Genomic DNA, 18,080 nt, shown 5'->3' with positions numbered 1-18,080 from the left:
CTGCCAGGTGTTATCCTCTACATCTTGTTAGTGGGATATCCTCCATTCTGGGATGAAGACCAGCACAAACTCTATCAGCAAATCAAAGCTGGGGCATATGATGTAAGTGTGCAAATGTGTGAGGTCTGTTAGTGTAAAGGGTGCAGTGCGGGTATTTGCTAAGCAGTTTTTAAACATTTAGTAGTGTCCAATTGAGAGTTGGTTCAAAGCTATTGATCCTGTCCAGGCATCCCTGACGCATTGCAGAGGGGTGTGTGTGAGAGACAGAATCTGAGAAGGGGCATCCTCCTATTTCAGCCTCTGGATAATCTAGTCAGCCTGTAGTTTACTGACGGAGCGATATGGTCTGAGGCAGTCAGTAGAAACAAATTTCACCTTCAAATTTAAATAAGAATAAATGACAGAGAGGAAAACACCTGTTCTTTTTATCCAAAATGTGTGCTTGCCAAATATTTTTATAAATTAACTAAAGACTTGGAGTCCAGATGGCATAGATTATTCAAAGTGCTGCAAATAAAACCCACTCTTCAGAAAACAGACACAGTTTTTTTAGTCATATTTCTTTAACTTTCTTTAACTGTCACTTTTTGCCATTTTCCTAAGTTTCCATCCCCAGAGTGGGACACAGTGACTCCAGAGGCAAAGAACCTGATCAACCAGATGTTGACCATCAACCCAGCCAAGAGAATCACTGCTGAGCAAGCCCTGAAACACCCATGGGTCTGCGTAAGTAATCTCTCACTCGCGTAAAGAGGATTATCGAAATTACATAAGACAGTATTGATTAGACTGTAAACTGATCCTGTTATAAAAACAGGCGCAATCATTTTTTTTTTTATCTTCTTCTTTCAGCACCGTTCCACAGTGGCCTCTATGATGCACAGACAGGAAACTGTTGAGTGTCTCCGCAAGTTCAACGCTCGCCGAAAACTCAAGGTACCCATCATAAATCTTATGGTGATAGTGACCATAATTGGTAAAGGCGAATGGAGAGCTGTGGGTTTCAGCACCAAACACTAATGTCTCCTCCATGACTTGTTTCCAAGCAACTGAAAACGTTGCCGTCAGCACCACAGTACGCCTACATTTCAATTTATCCAGCTGGACAGTAGAAAAGATATGCAACTAATAATGGGTGTTTTTTGATCTCGGTTGATTTCTTTTTTTTTTTTTTTCCCCAAACTCGAGCATTAGGTGAATTTTGCAATATGTGTGGAAGTGATGTTGCGTAAGCAGAATTTTGATAGGAAATGACCGAAAACAGACCAGTTTGTACAGTCCTTATTGCAGAGTTTTTGGAGATAAAACCAAAGAGGATCATTACACTAAACATAACCTAATTCCTGGTCAGAGTCTTATGAAAGTAGTGACGCATACATCCACATCCGGCACATTCTGACACATTTGATTCAATTTAGAATGATGATGATTAGAATGAGGCTCTAGAAATCGCATGTCAAAATAACGTTGTTTTAAAAAAAGTCATTTAAACTTGTCCTAAATTTAAATAGTTTACAATCTGTAGACTTAAGCAAATCTGAGTCAGATCGTCATCTGCTGGCCTATCTTCTTTATGTAGGAAATGTTAATAATGCATCTTTTAAATCATTTCATATTTGCAGACTACAAAGAAATGAGATTTGACCAGCTCTTGCTGCTTCAATTCAAAATGGGAGATAAAATATTTTGTTATGTTCTTCTAAATGTCTGTTCAGTAAGAGAAAAGTCCTTGCATTCATCAAGCCTCCCTCACTCTTTTCTTCTCCTTCCTCCTCTCCTCCAGGGAGCCATTCTCACCACCATGCTGGTGTCCAGAAACTTCTCAGGTGGGTGTGCCCTTAGCCCTCAGCCTCCCACGCAGCAGAACATGCAGAGGGAGAGGAGAAAGGAGAGTGGATAGAGTCCACTGTGCCTCTTTGAACCCCCTCATCTCACGCACACAACAAATACACACACACACACACACACACTGTTTCTTTTCTTCCTTTCTTTTTTATTACAGCACACATTTTACTTGCTCTAATACACTACGCTGAATTGAAACAATACATTCTCTGCAGAACACATTGTCAATGATAGATTCTTTTAAATTAATTTTATTCCATTGTGAGCAGAAATGAGTAACTGATATTCTGTCTTATATTAGATTTTATGTGAGTGCCAGTTTTGTCTTTGTCTATGCTAATGTATATCTCCCTGTGTGTCTGTGTGTGTGTGTGCGTGCGTGCGTGTGTGTGTCCCTTTGCTCTGCTGCCTGTGGAGCCTTTATATACGTATGTTTGAGAAAGAAACATAGTCACTTTAAAGAGACTTAAATGTTGGGGCAGGTGTAGTATTATTAAAATATGCACTGTTAAGATTCTGTGTTTTTAATCCTCATTTGCTGAGAGTGACTTGTTTTTGTTGAATCCTTGTTCTCAGCCCTAAAGTAAATGGCCAGTCAATGACTAATAACTTCAACCTTGGGCCTAGGAAACCACAGGTGTGCATGTCTTTGCTGCAGTTCATCACTGTCTCTCACTCAGGGATACAGCTGGGCTCCAGCTTCGCACCTCCTGTAGCTTTCTAGGCCCCTGTTTGAACAATGTGAGCTAGACCTGCCTAATTTACATAGCCCCTCCCAACTGTAGCATTTCTGTCCAATAGTGGGCCGGCAGCATACCAACTCTGCTGCTGCCGCCTCCTCCACCGCCACACTGGCTCAGGAAGGTACGTCCCAGAGACACGCCCATCCACTTCCTCTCCACATATGCCCACTTTGAGTCCTAGTTCTGGGTGGGCCCTGATCACCACCCTGAAATCTTGCATGCGACCTCTGCCAGCATCGGTCATCAACATTCACACACACCAACACGCATGCATACTCACACATGTTTTGTTATGTTATTCTGGGTGTGTGTTGGCTTTGCTGTAATGCGAAGCCATCAGACTTTATGCACACAGTCATAAACATCAGCCTCATTTAAAGGTAATTGATTTGGTTAAGAACTTAAGAGGGTTGTTTACATCTACACCTCACCGCCACTCAGCTTCAACATCGTAACCCTCCCCATTTCATCCCCTAGTTTATTCATGTCATTACACATAACAGGCTCCATACTGACTTCTAGCTGACCCCATACACCTCTGTGCTCTCCAGGCTGCCAGGAGGGGCATAGGGTGATGTGGGCCAGGGGATGAGGAGAGGCATGTATCCTGGGGGCGGGAACTGACACTGCAGGGGGCTGGCAAGAGCTGGGTTGGCGTGCTGCCATCGTCTGACCTGGGTTTGGTGGGAGGGACAAAGAAGGGCAGAGGGGTTCATACCAGAGATTGTATATAAGAAATGCACAAAGTAACTGAGTAACTCTAGTAATATGGATTTATGGAACGTATAAATCCAAATGTTGTACCAGAGAGTTAGTGGATTTGAGTGATTATGACAGTGGCATGTAAAGTGCTTCAAGAGTTCAGACTTCAGTCAGGTTTGCAGCTTCTTAACTTAAGGTTAGATGCCCTCCCCAATCAAACGTACTCGATGCTGAAATAGTGTTTTTAGCTTAAGGTACTTGGTGAAACAAAAGCCTTTTCCTGCCTCATGAAAATAAAAACCTGCATGTTGATTAGAACACTGAAGAATTAATAGATGGTCAATTTTTGGGATATAACGTGCACAATTTTTAAATCTTAAATTTAATTTTACAAGGTAATTAATGCAATTAACACACCAATTGTTACAGCCCAGAAACAAATATATAAACTACAGCTGCCTCTTAATACCACAGGTTTGAAGCATTAAATAATTATAGATTAATTTTCTCCTACATTTATCCTTGTGAAAAGTAACTTTAACTAACCCAAGTCTCCAACACTTGCTCGATTTATTTCTTATATACAATCTTTGGTACAGGGATGGAGGACAGGAGAGCTGCTTGTGTCACTTTACCTAAGCTAACTGTGAAGGTTCTGTTTAGCCACAAGGCATTCCTCCTCTCTTTTAGCCCTCTTGAAGTAATTTTAGTGCTTTCAAAAGAAAATTCCACGCTACAATTTTGCCTAAAGTGGGAGCAAATGTGCTGCCACTTTGACAGAATTCCTGCCACGGACATTTTGGAAGTACCAAAATAGGCTAAGCCCTTGAGGAGTGGGTGGCGAAGGTCGACGATTCCGATGGTGGCTCCATGGATCTATTATTTGAGAAATGGTGTAGAGCACATTGGATTCTCCGTCGCCTTTTTAGACAAGAGAACCTTCTTTGCTCTGCATTGTAGCAGTCTCACAGGACCTGCGTGTAGGCAGGATAAAGGAAAACGTATGAAAGGCGAGGTAACCTGCTGTGTGTGTGATTGGTGCGCAGAGAATCAGGGTGTTTGTGGTGGTTTGACTGTCAGCTAGAGCCCTCCAAAAGCGGGCTTCCTCAGTGAAACTGGACCAAGTTGCCTGTTTGTAAGTTTTTGTCATTACTGTGTTTTGACACTGTTACTCTAAACTGGACTCTTCAGCTCTTCTCCTTTTTAATTGCCCTTTTTGGTCCTATGATGATAATGAATATGGTGATGATGATAATAATATTGCTCTTCAGCCAAAACAAATCCTGGCACTTATTACTGTAACTGCTTCCCTGCACCCTTCTGTAGAGTATGGCTGAGACAAGGCTTGGCAGTTTGCTCATGATTTTTCCTTTTTTATTTACTTACAGCAGAATTTGACAGAAAGTGTGCGTTTGAAGCATTTCTGACTGTTTGCAGATGGATGTCTTTTTTTTTTGTTTTGTTTTGACTTTTTTCTGCCTTGCTGTGTTCTGCATGTGGGTGTTACTGTGTGATTTAATCCTATGGAATGTTCTGGGGGGGATGCACCTTCAATTGCTTTCTAGTATGTCACAGGCTGTCATCAACGCGGCAGCTCGACATTGATGGAGCTGTCATGTTGCTTGAACAGTGCGGCCCTCCCTGCAGTAGCTCATCCTGACTTTATCCATGTGATGTCACACTTGTGATCATGCTCTTGGGTGGAGGAGGAGGAGGAGGAGGGAGGGCCTTACATAGAGAGCATTTGAATGTGGTGGAGGGATTCTATCACAGATTTCAAACTGATGGCTGACTGATCTTAAACTTGGCTTAGGAGATAAAACAGATGCTTGTGCTCTGATCAACTGGCTCTTCTTTCCCTGGTTGTGGAATGAAATCGTATCCTTTTTGTTTCAGAATTTTGATTTAAATTTTTTTATATTACCTGTGGATGCTGCATGGCCAGGCCAGGTAGAACCTTCTCATCAATGCAACAGCTGAGATTAGGAGCATGAGTTGTCTTGTGATATTGTCTCTGCTGTAAATGCTGTGCCCCTTACTTTACTCTCTCACACTGTGATACACATTCTCTGTGATCTACGTTCTCTGTCAACCCTCTCCTCCCCTGTACCTCCCTCCCCATTTCTTTTTAAAAGGTAAGGAAAAAAAGACATTTTGATTTGGACCGTATGTGTGTTTCAGTAGAAAATGAAAGAAAAGGAAGCAACAGCGAGTTGAAAGCTTTAGACTGAGAGGAAAAGTGACTAGGCCCTTAACGGAAATCAATGATTTACATTAACCTAGCTCATCGTTGTCAGGCCTGGCGGCAGTTTGAGTCTGACCATCACTCTCTTTTTACATCTGCTGGTGTCTTCCAGACAGGAAATGGATTGAGGAAGTTAACTTTGCTCTCAGGTTTCTCTTTTATTCCCAGATGGCAGTGAATTGATTATGATGCACATGGGTGTTTGCAGAGTAGCACTCTGTAGACAAGAGCAAAAGAAATGTCCATAAAAACCAATAAATGCATGTTTTTCTCAGCAATTTGAAGAAGCAATCTGTTTCAAAGCTTCAGGGTCGGGGGTTTCATAGATTCAAAGTGGGACACGTTTTTGTTGATCTTCTACGTAACTGAATTTGCAATTAACAGTAAATTTCACCTTTTCACACACCTCTCTTTTCTATCCTTTCTTCCAGCTTGCAAAAGTTTACTGAACAAGAAGTCAGATTCTGCTAAGGTAAGGTCATCTCATTTCCGCTCTGTCCTCCTTTCTTCCTCACCACTGTGTCCCATGTGTCCTTTGCTAACAGAAGCCCTCTTTTTAACCTAACATCCTTTTTCTTTACCCACTTTCCGGACTCGCTATGTTTTCCTTCCCTGTATTTCTTATTCAAGGTAATATAATGTTTATCCATTCATAGATTTTTTTTTTTTGGGGTCAAAGACCAGAGATTATTTTTTATCAAGAACAAAAACAGAACAAAAACTTTTAAAATAAACAGATGTGCTTTAATTTCGTATATTTTAGATGTATTTTTACATTGTTTTAATTAACTAAACTTGCTAGTTATGCTATTCTTTACTATTTCTATTCTAAACATTTTAGTCAATTTTATCAATCATTCACAAACAACTGTCTTGTCTATTGCTTTGCATAGTTTTATAATGTGTTTACAGAGCACACAAGCACATATCCTACATTTCAGGGGTACAGTATGAATCAAATTGTTTAGGGCCACTGCTGATAGGTTAGGTACAATGATGTCACCAGCTCATTTATCGGCTGGATGTTCTCCAGCTAACACTCTGAAGGAAGGCTGGGTTTCTAGTTTGGAAACCAACCAAGTAAAGTTTCTGCTTTTATATACATGCAAACATGTACATTGCATACAAAAGTCAAATTTTTCATATGTCTGCTGGATGTTTTTTTTTATTAGGTTAATTGTTGGCCTCACCAGAAATGTGTAGCTCTTTCACTGTGCTGTTTTCATCGTTCTCTTGAACTGTTGAGCATCACTCTCTCCCTGCCCCCCTTCCTCTCTTACTTCTCTGCCCCAGGGGTCTCTCTTTGCAGATAAGTGGCAGAGGCATAGAGGGTTAGTGAGGCAGTAAAAAGGATGATCTAGAGGCTGTTTTGTGGCACTCACTCGCTCATTTACCCTGTTAGCTCTTAACAGTATGGGAACCACAACCACAACATTAGCTCCAACCCCTGAAAGGTGTCAAATGCATCTCTGTGTGTTGGAGTGTGTTACCTACCATGTGTGTTCACTTTGCGTCTCTGCGTTCTCGTCCCAGCCGTCCACCAACAACAGTAAGAACAGTATAGTGAGCGCCATCAATGCCCTGAAAGACACCAACATGGCAGCCAACGCCCAGATGGTACAGTAGGCCGCCGTAGTGTTGGTGCCGTCGCTTCACCTCCCTTCCACCCAGTAGTTTCGTAGTAGTTGGTCGTGCCTCATCATCCATTGTCATAGCAACTGCTTGTCATCTTTCATCTCCCGTCAGAGACATTGCAACGGTGACATCCCAGCAATCCTCATCCTCTGACCCTTGTATGTCACCAAGGTGCAGATGTGTTCCTGATTATGAAATCAGACATTAGCATTTCAAAAGAAATTAAAAACGTTGCAATTTATTTTTCTTTTTAAATCTCAGGCAGCACATGTGCACCTTCTAGATTTCCATGTAGCATGACCTTCAGGATTATGCACTTCCAGAGTGTCAGCACAGGAAACTGTGGAGTCTTGATTTTTCATAATTACACCTGTTAATGTCTAAGTCTAAGCTTAGTCTCATTGTGTAATGACCTGTGTGTGTTTTTAATGTAAATGATTGCACTAATGAATCTTAGGTTTCTAACTAAAGTCAGTGCATCCATCCAACCATCCATACTATCGTCTCCCTTACTTACTTTGTGTGTTTGCTTTAGTCCTACCAACATTCTTACTCCTTCTAATGCTCATCTTCATTTTTGCCATCGTTAACAACCACACATTCTTGACGTGCCGTTTGACTTTTATTGTTTTCCACAAATCGAATAGCAGCATGTCGCAGTAATAAAATGCTTTACTAGCACATTTTAAGCATGCCATCTTGTAGCAGTGTAGTTAGGTCATAATTGTGCTTCTCAATGGGTTCGGCTGGTCCCCAAGTAGTCCACAGGTGTGGTTGTTGTTTTGATTAAAAAACAAAAACAACATGAAGACGCCTGTGTGGTGTCTGGCAAAACTGGAAATTGTATAGACTGTGAACTAGAAAAAACTACAGTGGTTGCATAGGAAAAACCATTCCACAAAATTTAAATTTAAATTAATCGACCTAACAGGGATCCAATCTGAACTAAAGAACAACAACCTTTAAGGGTACTGTTTACGACTTACTGTCGTTTTGTCTTTCATCACACAATGCTTGCTGCTTGTGCTATCTGGCAACACGTATGACACGACTGGGCCACGTGCTCTGAGTGAGGGACACGACAAACTATTCTATTATACTATTACTACTATTAGATCTTATGACATATTCTGTGATTGTAGGCGACTTTAACATAAACCAGGGTTTCCTTCACTCCTCAATAATAAACTATGCAAACCTGTCTCTTAATTAGGCTGTGACCTAATAAAGCTTTTGAGTACAGAGTAACACTGTGACCTACGGTTTGAAGTGTAATTCCCATTTCCAAAAAAATAATATAATAATAATTTAGTATTCAGTATTTAAGAAGGGAATTGCACTGACATTTTTTTTTCTAGGACATTGAAGGCATCACTGGCTTTACTTTGTCTGTGGATGGTACAGTAAGTGCAGCTTTCCTGACTGAGCAAGTTAGGGTGGAGCATATTTGTGAGCGTCCAAACTGGTATATGCTCTGTTTGCCCTATTGGGTGTTAACTATAAGAACAGGTTTTAAACAAACATCAGGTAAAGGGCTACATTGAAGTGATTGGTGTGCTGAATTTAGATACCTCTGGTCTGTTGTTATTTATTTCAGTTTTGCTGAATTTATGCTGAATATTATGTAAATGAAAAAATGTTCTAAAACTAAGATCAATTTAATCGGTATATTTTACTAATTTTTACTGTTACGTTTTGCAAACCATACATGGAGCCAAGAGAACACCTTAAATAAAAGGGCCCCGGTTGAAGCCATGTTGAGAGGCACTGATTTTTGATCATTTGGGCTCTAATTGTTGTCATCTGCATGGCAGGAATCGCAGAGCACTGTGGTGCACAATCCTCCTGATGGAGTGAAGGTGAGCATGAATGCCAGAAAGTGCCTCGCCCAGTTCTTTAATTCTCAGGCCTGTCGGACTAGATCCAGGCTTTGTTGTTTGCTTTTATGTATTTATTTTTCGTGATGTGTTTCATCTGCCTGCACTACAGGGATCCACGGAGAGCAACGCCACCAACGAAGAGGAAGAAATGAAAGGTAGGAAAGGTACTCGACTGATTTATTTCCTTTTTCCTGTTCTTATCCGCTCTCTCTTTCTGTCTCCTATCTACTGAAGTGTGTGTTTTGGACTGTAGTGCGTGGCGGTGGTGCGAAGATACAGCGCACGTCGCTCACAGTTTTGACTGTGAGCCTGTGGAATGTGTATGTGTGTATTTACCGTGTGTCTGGCTGCGTTTTGTGTGTGTGTTCTAGCGGACAGTACGGCGCTGAGTCAGAGCAGCGCCACAGAGGAGATGCCCCCACTTCTGCCCTCACCTCAAAGCTCACCTGCCAGTAAGTTTACCCATGGCAACCCCCAGCTGTTTGGTTGCCCCTGGCAAGGACCTCTAACCTCACCCTCACTCCCCCTGGCTTTTTGTACTGGCAATGACGTCTTACATCTTTGAGCTCCTTCACTCTGATCCACCAAGCTTTTTTTGAGGGTTCCCACTGGGTTTCATGCATATTAAAAAAATAAAGCAATGTAACATTATTGGCAATAGGAAGAGAAGAATTCTGGTTTATTCTAACCAAGGTGCAGAGTCTTTCAATTTAGATTCAGATACAGTGTGACATATTTGAAGATTATTAGGATTTGTTTGTACAGACATGCCATCTGCCATATTACTGTTAATGATACTGGATGCATTTTCAAGAGATATTTGGACCTACCAATTACTACACCCTAGAAGTAAAATATCCAAATAAGCAGTTTTACACTGTTCAAACGTCTGTCCAGACTAATGAAACCTGGTCAACCATTCCACATCAGCAATGCTAACTCTATTACTCATTCTGACTACATTCACTTCTAGTAACTAGTTTTGAATCAACTGTCAACTGTAATGATGGATTCATGTGTCACAGGCATGTAGTCAGACACTGATTTAATTTAGTTCCACCACAATTAAGTGTTTTACTCAATGCTGAAACCAGCCAAAAATGCTATACAATAATTGGTTTGCTAATCAATTAAAATACACGTTAGAGAATATGTGCTACTTACAATGAGCTAATTTCATGCTTTGCTTCAGCTCTGAATCCTATATTTCCCAAATTAAAATTGGTCTACCTCACTGTTTTACAAGGAAAATCAGCAATCATATTCAGCGGTCCATAAGTAGTCTAACTCTCTGTAATAAACCAGAATCTTCCTTTACAAGGATGCACCTGCACACTAATTGCACACAGTTACCCCTGCTGTGTGTTTGTGTGTGTATGTAAACTGTGTGCTCACTGGGGCAGAGCGAGGCTACACCTTAACCACCTCAGTTCACTGTACTCAGCACAAATTAAAAAATGAAAAAACAAACACAGGGGCTTGAGTTTTCCTGGTCACAGAGGAGCCTTAATTCTGAAAAGTAAAAAAAAAATGTCCCCTGAAAATCTATCATCAGGGCCACTGTGGGAGCCCTGAAATGCAAGTGTGTGTTTGCGGTAGTGAGTGTGTGTGTGTCCNCGGGGGGAGGGGGTTCTTGGTGATCACAGCATCTTTTCCCTTGTCCTACTAATGTGACCACTCCAAATGGAGGGAGCCTTGAGTACTTTCCAGCTGTGAGTCTTGCAGTGTGTCCTGAACGACGAGTCTCACAGTCGTACCACACAGTGGAACCAAAGACACAATAAAGCATCACGTTTGTGTGTGTGTGTGTGTGTGTGTGTGTGTGTCCACGTTAACACAAGTTTGTTATGACCCTGTACTGTCAGGTTCTCCAATCCCTGCTCATAATATCTGTTGTTTCTCTTGAGGTGTGTTCACATTTGACGTCTGCCTCCTTTGATTTAACAAAAAAAAGTAAATGCTGCATCTTTTTATTTAGTTTGTTTGTTAAGTCTGGATATTGTTAAATTGGCTCAAGAAGTTTTTTGATCATAATAAACAACAGGGAAAAGGAGCAACCAAAATTACTCTTTGGTCAGTGCAAGGCAGTAAATATGTTATAATTAAGAATTGACCATGGGAAGGAAATACTGCCAAATACGCATGACCTTTTGACCTCTAAGGCCTAATACATTTAGACAAATTATTGAGGAGATATTTAAATTACTGTGGGAAAAAAACCATTGCCCAGCTGAGTGCCTCACTCAATCATACATTGCAAGTTTCCCATTTCTGGCATTCAAATGTTGTGAATGTCAAACAAACTGCCAAATGTGTTTTGTTTTTTTTAGGTGGGAGGGGGTTGTGTGTGTGTTTTTTATTCTAAACCACACATGACAAGTGTGACCACACCCACCCATAAACACACTGATGTATCCTTTCGAAATGTTCCTTTCTCTTCAACTCTTCACCTTTTGTCCTGCACCTGCTGTTCTTCTGAGACAGCCGTGCTGAAAAGGGCAGCCTGTCTCCTTTTCCCCTCCCCTCCTTTTTCCACACACTCTCCTCTTCTACTCCCTTCCTTCATTCCAGAACATCCTTCCTTGCCGTGTAGGCCTAACATAAGCTAATTAAAAACAAAGGCTTGGGTCCTTTCATTGCTGGGTGCTGCAGTTCATCACAGGGAGCATTGTTATTGTATGAGCAGTCAGTCAGAATTCAGTACATAGATGTGATCAGAACACAACATTCAAATGACACACACAACGCACAGATTCACTGTCAGAGCTCGACTGATTCTGCCTCCATCCTTTTGCTCATGCTGCCTGCATACTTAACATGTTTGTGATAAATCCACTGTTCATTTTTCTCCTCACTCTTTTGCCTGAACTAACATGTACTAAAGACACCACAGCAGTCTGTAGTGTCTTGTCCAGCTTTAACTGCATGAGGTGTGTGGGTGCATGTCTGTGTGGGGATAATCACCAGTGCATCTTGTTCTCACTCCACCATGTTGTTTCTGTTTGTTGACCATCCATTGTGTGTTTCAGTTCCACCGCATGACGTAAAGCGCATGGCATGGAACAGCACAGGCAACAGCTCCTGCCCCGAGTCTGAGCTCTCTCAGTCCTCCATGCCTGCCGCTCCACTAGGGAGCAACACTGTCGCTGCTAAAAGCAACACTAAGCAGAGTAAGATCACGTTTGGACTAACTGACACCAGTTTTCTCTTCTCCTCTCTATCTGCTCTAGTTTGTTTGCACTCTAACACTTTATGTTTCTGAGCTGACCAGAGCAGGCGCATACTAACATCCAACCTAACAAGTCATTTAATGAACGGAGGAATATGAGAAAAGGGAAATAGTTCCTTTTTTTTTCAGCTGATCCTTTTCTGGATCTAGACATTTGGGAGTGAAGCCTTTTTGTTGACACACAAGTTTAAAAATATTTTATATGACAATGGAACCAACAGTGGTTGTAAAACACAAATTATATATATTTATGTATATACCAATTTATTTACTTTAGGTTTCCATGCATATGCAAATGAAGTGGAAGACAATGTTAAATGCGTGACACGGCTCTTTGGGAAATTGAGTGACGTGCCGCGTGTAGGTGTGATTGGCAAGCAGGAAAATGCTACAAGTCAGTTTGATGTTTTTCTCCTTAACAGATTAAATATTTCAATCCAAAAGGTACCATTGTATTAAACAATCACATTACACCATGTATTGGCAAAAGAAAATGGCTGGACTGATCCAAAAGGCATTAACAGTGTGCTTCCCAGATGCGTGTTCATGGTTCATACAGTTTTGACTCTTCCATCTCCAAGACCACGGGCTAAAATGCATCTCCATTAAGAACCCCACCATGCCATACTGACAGTTCCAAGCAGCCATTGACTGATTTTTCTCCTGGCTTCTCTCTGACAAACTAACAACAATCACAACACGTGTAATTTCTAAAAATGCTAACCCTTGGGCCTGTTGTTCAGTCATTTTTTTAGTTTTTATATTGGAATTTTATTTTGTCAACTTTCATTTGTCAGAGTCATGCATTTTTAAATTGTCAAAGAAGTCATTGTAGTGGTCTCTAATCTGAAGAATGAAGTCATTTGGAACAAGAACTGGATCTGGAAAAGATCTCATTCAGCAAATGTTGATCAAAGATCTTATTTGTTTTGCCTCTTTTGGAGATCGTTTCCTAAGATGAAAAGTTGGCCACGCTCGTTCTGTGTAAACCATAAAAAGAGGCTCAAGTCTTATACACATCACTGGTTTTCCCAGGGTCACAGACATTTAGCTGAAAACCCTGAATCAAGCTGCTCAAAGCGACAGCTTCACCAGCAAATTCTCTGTTTTTGTTTACAAAGCAGTTTGGATGTGTTCACACGACAGAGGGCTGCATTTGGTCAATTTCTTGTTGTTGAGGGTGAGGAGCACAGTGACAGACTGGGTCAGGTTGCAGTGAGGGAGTTGTTGTGGTCCGGTTGATGAGGTTAAGGAGGAGCGTGGAGCTGCAGCAGCAGAGGGAGAGAGCCCTAGGGAAGGCAAGAGCTGAGGCGATGAGAGAAAATGTCATCAAGCTAAACCCACCACCCGGTCAACTCTCACCTTCGTCAGCGCTCGCAGTCACTCACCAGCCTTCTGTGTCTTGTCCTCTCTGTAGCCCGTAAACAGGAAATCATCAAGATAACAGAGCAGCTGATTGAGGCCGTCAACAATGGAGATTTTGAAGCTTACACGTGAGTCTGCTAGATTTTTTTTTTTGGTCTCTACAACTCATCCAGACTTAAGGTGTTCCTTATTTGTCTCTCACACTCGACCTCTCCGTTCACAGGAGGATTTGTGATCCTGGTCTCACCTCTTTCGAACCCGAGGCTCTGGGGAACCTGGTGGAGGGCATGGACTTTCACAAGTTCTACTTTGACAACTGTGAGTTGTTTTTCTTCTATTTTTGTTTGTTTTTTTCTTTCCCTCCATCCCCAATGCTACGTAGCCTCACCACTTGTTAGAGGGCCAACAAAAAATCATAGCAGATTAAAAGCCAGCTTAAAAGAAGTACGGTGCAGAAAGGTGAAGTACAGGTTAATTCATGTTAACATCAAAATAGACCAGATAAAATGCTCTGTATACCTACATGACAACTCTCCTGGTTCCTTTAAATACCGTTCCCCACCTAATAATACCTGAAAGTGCAGCGAACAGTTCTTGTTGTCACCTTGTGTTCTCTCCAGTGCTGAGCAAGAATGACAAGCCGGTGCACACCACCCTTCTCAACCCACACGTGCACCTGATTGGTGAGGATGCAGCGTGCATCGCCTACATCCGACTCACACAGTTTGTGGACTCCATGGGCCACCCTCGCTCTAGCCAATCAGAGGAGACCAGGGTGTGGCATCGCCGCGATGGCAAGTGGCTCAACGTTCACTTCCACTGCTCAGGAGCACCTGCTGCACCACTACAGTGATCAGGTATTTAGGTCACAAACGCGCACACACACACACACACACACACACACACACACACAAGCCCTAACAAAAGGGCCGTTTAACACAAGTATAAGAGGAAAATGAATTTTAAATATAATGTATATTTTTTTATTTTTTTATTTTTTTTTAATTTTTAAACATATGACTCTGTGGAAACTGGCATGTTTTTTTTCCAGTGGTCCAACTGAAATGTGTGTTTTTGGTCTTGGAAATTCAATGAAAGGTCATTCTTAAAAATTCAAACGTTCCCAAAAATGATGACTAAAAATGCACAAATCTCCCTTGAGATATCTTGTATGTGCTATTTTATGCTTAAAATGCAGTTGTTTTTTGTTTCTTTTGTACGTTACCATTGGTCAAAAACAGCATACTAATAGTTTTCTGAAAAAGTTTTAACCAACCTCTTCTGCCCTCCCCAACCCTCATGCCCCTACAGTGGTCCTGAGCCTCCAGTCTACTGGAGTGTGTGTTTTGGGGGGCAGTTTTTTTCAGCAAGCGTGTTTAAGAGGCGCGTCCTCTTCGTGGATTGGCTAGTGCCAGGAGCCCGGCCGGGCAAGAACGCATCCCTCTCCACGATACCAACCAATCCTGTCCCTCCTTTGACCTGCTGGGGGCCGGCTGAACACAAGACTCCGCCCCCATGGGATGATGCATGCATCTGGCGCCTGATTGGAGGGTGCGTCTTTGCCCTCTATTCCTCCCCTGGCAGCCATCTTTTTTCTGCCCGTGCAAGATGAGACGTCCTGGGGGAGGAGGGGGTTTACAGTTGAACTTGTGACAGTTTATGAGTATGAGTTATGAATATACTGTGTAAATTATGACTAGATGTACCAGAAACCACCAAAACCCAACCAAGCATTTATATTCACTGTCTAAAAGGGAGGAACAGGGAGGCGTGTGTGAAGTTAGCAGCTGAGATTTTGGACACATTTTTGGCATTATAGGGTTTAACGGGGGTAAGAAGTGTTGTGCTCGTTATCCAGACATTGACTTAAAACCGTAGGGAGACTTTCCCCAACTGAATTAAAGAGGGAAAAACGTCAAGTGTGCTCAGTCAAAGACCTTAATGATGAGAGAAACTTGATATCAAAACCATGAAGCACCAAAGTGTAGAACTTTAGGCTTTTTTCCTGTGTTTACGTTTGTGTGCTTGTTTCCTATTGGAAAGTCAGCCGTGTCATTGTGGGTCACGGAAGTGCGGGTGTTCATCTGACTTGATGTTGTGTGTTCTGTTCCATTTTATAGTGTCTTGTCCTCTGGTTTGTTTGTTTTTTTCTCCCCGTTGTTGTTCCTGTGAGTACTCCGAGCCTCCTTTTCTTTGTCTGACGTTTGAGGCTCCTTTTTAAAAGTGTTTTTAAAAAGAGGGATTTTACTGTGCAAGTTTAACGTTGACATGCTTGTTCTGTTGTGTCCGTATGCATCCAAGGGAGAGTGTGTGTCAGCAAATACATGGGTGTTTTTGCATATTTGCTAATGGCCTCTTCCTCTCTGTCAGACCCTTCCATTATCTTTCCCTCCTTTCCTTTATTAACCATTCCCTCTTTATGCCCTCTCCTCTCTTTTCCTTTCCTTTTTTTGTGCTTTTCTCTGCTTTCTACAAAGGCCTGGTTTGTTTATAATCACTGTGTAAATACAGTGTATGTATAGGTATATGTAGAAAAGTGTAATATATGTACATGTATCTAAGAGACATCCATCCTGTGCATCAGATTATAGGAAACACTCCCAGTGTCCCCTTGTGGGACTACACATAGTTTTTAGGGCTTTAATCTTTAATTTGTGAACATCCTTCTCCTTTAAAGACTTCCTGCAAATATGGCAGCTCTTACGTTGCCTGGTTCCAGTCCCATGGCCATAAGACTGTTTTGAGGATGGAGAGTAAATGGAAAAAAACAGGATAAAATACCTTTTAACCCAAAATTCTTCTTCTTTTTTAACATTGACATGCTTCATTTGTTTTGTTCAAACCACATCCCACAATGCTGTGAACAGTCTCTTCATATCACTCACACTCACACACTCACGCCTGGTGGTGTGTCTCAGCTCTGTAACATATCTGCACCACTACTGTGCTACCAGGGCGCCACCTTTGCTGTCCTGCTTCAATCGTCCTCGTCCATCAGAGCCCCCTGGTGTTAAACTGAGTCCCTGCTATGGAAATGTTTGGTTGTTCCTCTCTGTTGTTTCTCTGGTCCTGTGTTACTGTTTTCTTTTATAATATTTCTTTCCTCGTTGTTGTCGTCAATGTTGCCGTTAACTTGTCTTTTGGTAATTTGCCGATCTGCCAAGCTGGAGTTCTGCACTCTCCCTCACACAGAGAGAAAAAAAAGGGAAAAGAGAGGGAGGAAGTAAAGACTACACAAAATCCAGATTGAACGGCTTGATCAGAACGAAATAATAATAATAATAAAAAATGTAATCTACCCTTGGTGGTTTTAAATAGTGCCTGCTCAGTTGAGAGGTGTTTCAGAAGCCAGAGAGAGTGAGTGGGTGTGGGTGTGCAGGTTTTTGTGACCTACACTGTTCAACCAGAGCGGGAGAACTAGTTATATGCATGTTTCAGTTACGCATTTCTACCATGTACCTACCTGAATAAGGATGGAGTCTAGTGTTAATATATGATATTTGCATCTTTTGAAATAAGAATTTCCTCCATCCAGAATGTTGAATAGGTGACATGAAAAAAAACATGATTAAAAAAAATTAAAAACGTAAAAGAAAAAAAAAACTGATTCAGGAGCCATAGCTTGGTATGAGGCCCTTGATGTTAGCGTTTTTCCCTGCGTTGTAATGATATACTATTGGGCTGCGCTTTCTCCCCCAGCCTTCACATGGATGCTGGTGTTTTTTTGCATGATCATGATGTACAATGAAATACAACCATGAATTGACGACTATCAAGTGTTTGTCTGAGTGTTAGTTGGTCTTCATCATAGCTTTGTTATTCTTCAAAACTTGGATCTTGAAAGTATTTAATAAAAATACTATTTCAGCACTGCTCCGTCTCACACATGTCCTTCCTTTCATATGGACACTGTCATGTCTCACTGAGTATGGGTGCTACTTCTGTAACAGAATTTTCCACCGAAGTCATAGAATGTTGTCTGTTGTTCCTGGTCGATTTGTGACTATTGCAGATACGATGTCTGTCTGTCTCTTTGTTAATGCCGGAAGTCCCACTTCTGCTAGAGGGCAATTGTAATGGCCTGTAGTGCCTATAAGGGGGCGGAGAAGAAGGATTTTAGGGCTCATCTAAGTTGGTGCTGGACAGAACCATTTGCCTCTTGCCTCTTTGCTGCATGTGGCCAGGAACTTTGCTTTTACTTTTTCCATGCAGCCTACAGCTGTAGGTGTAATTGTCTTTTTGGTGCCTCTTTTTTGGTTGGTCCCCTCTTCCCTTTGCTCCTTTCTTCTTTTAGCTTTTAGCGTTGCCTTTTTCATTCTCCACTCCTGATGCCTGTTGAATGCTTGAGCCGATTATGATGAGGAGGAGGAGGAAGGGAGGAAGCATGTACAGATTCTGTTACATTTAATTATGTTAGATTCATCATAGAATTTTTC

At 41.6% G+C, this 18,080-nt stretch overlaps 1 protein-coding gene across 27 annotated transcripts in view; it reads left to right on the top strand.

Annotated features, from left to right (window-relative positions):
• LOC103381519 (calcium/calmodulin-dependent protein kinase type II subunit gamma) overlaps positions 1-17,517 on the top strand; it is a 45,144-nt gene extending 27,627 nt beyond the window's left edge. The window contains exons 12-26 of one of the 27 annotated variants that reach the window (XM_025058071.1): positions 8-102; positions 604-726; positions 853-936; positions 1,784-1,826; positions 2,647-2,709; positions 5,967-6,007; positions 7,069-7,152; positions 8,985-9,029; positions 9,148-9,214; positions 9,422-9,502; positions 12,080-12,220; positions 13,697-13,772; positions 13,868-13,962; positions 14,265-14,501; positions 14,956-17,517. In XM_025058071.1, the coding sequence (XP_024913839.1) occupies positions 8-102; positions 604-726; positions 853-936; positions 1,784-1,826; positions 2,647-2,709; positions 5,967-6,007; positions 7,069-7,152; positions 8,985-9,029; positions 9,148-9,214; positions 9,422-9,502; positions 12,080-12,220; positions 13,697-13,772; positions 13,868-13,962; positions 14,265-14,497 (1,271 nt within the window). In that variant the 3' untranslated portion in view covers positions 14,498-14,501; positions 14,956-17,517. The remainder of the gene's footprint in view (positions 1-7; positions 103-603; positions 727-852; positions 937-1,783; positions 1,827-2,646; positions 2,710-5,966; positions 6,008-7,068; positions 7,153-8,984; positions 9,030-9,147; positions 9,215-9,421; positions 9,503-12,079; positions 12,221-13,696; positions 13,773-13,867; positions 13,963-14,264; positions 14,502-14,955) is intronic. The other 26 variants (XM_008313906.3, XM_025058072.1, XM_008313907.3 and 23 more) reach the window with 26 other exon arrangements.
• Positions 17,518-18,080: the final 563 nt, after the last annotated feature.

The sequence above is a fragment of the Cynoglossus semilaevis genome, chromosome 8, assembly GCF_000523025.1.
Source record: "Cynoglossus semilaevis isolate Cse_v1.0 chromosome 8, Cse_v1.0, whole genome shotgun sequence".
NCBI lineage: Eukaryota > Metazoa > Chordata > Actinopteri > Pleuronectiformes > Cynoglossidae > Cynoglossus > Cynoglossus semilaevis.
This window is presented reverse-complemented; position numbering and strand designations above follow the sequence as displayed.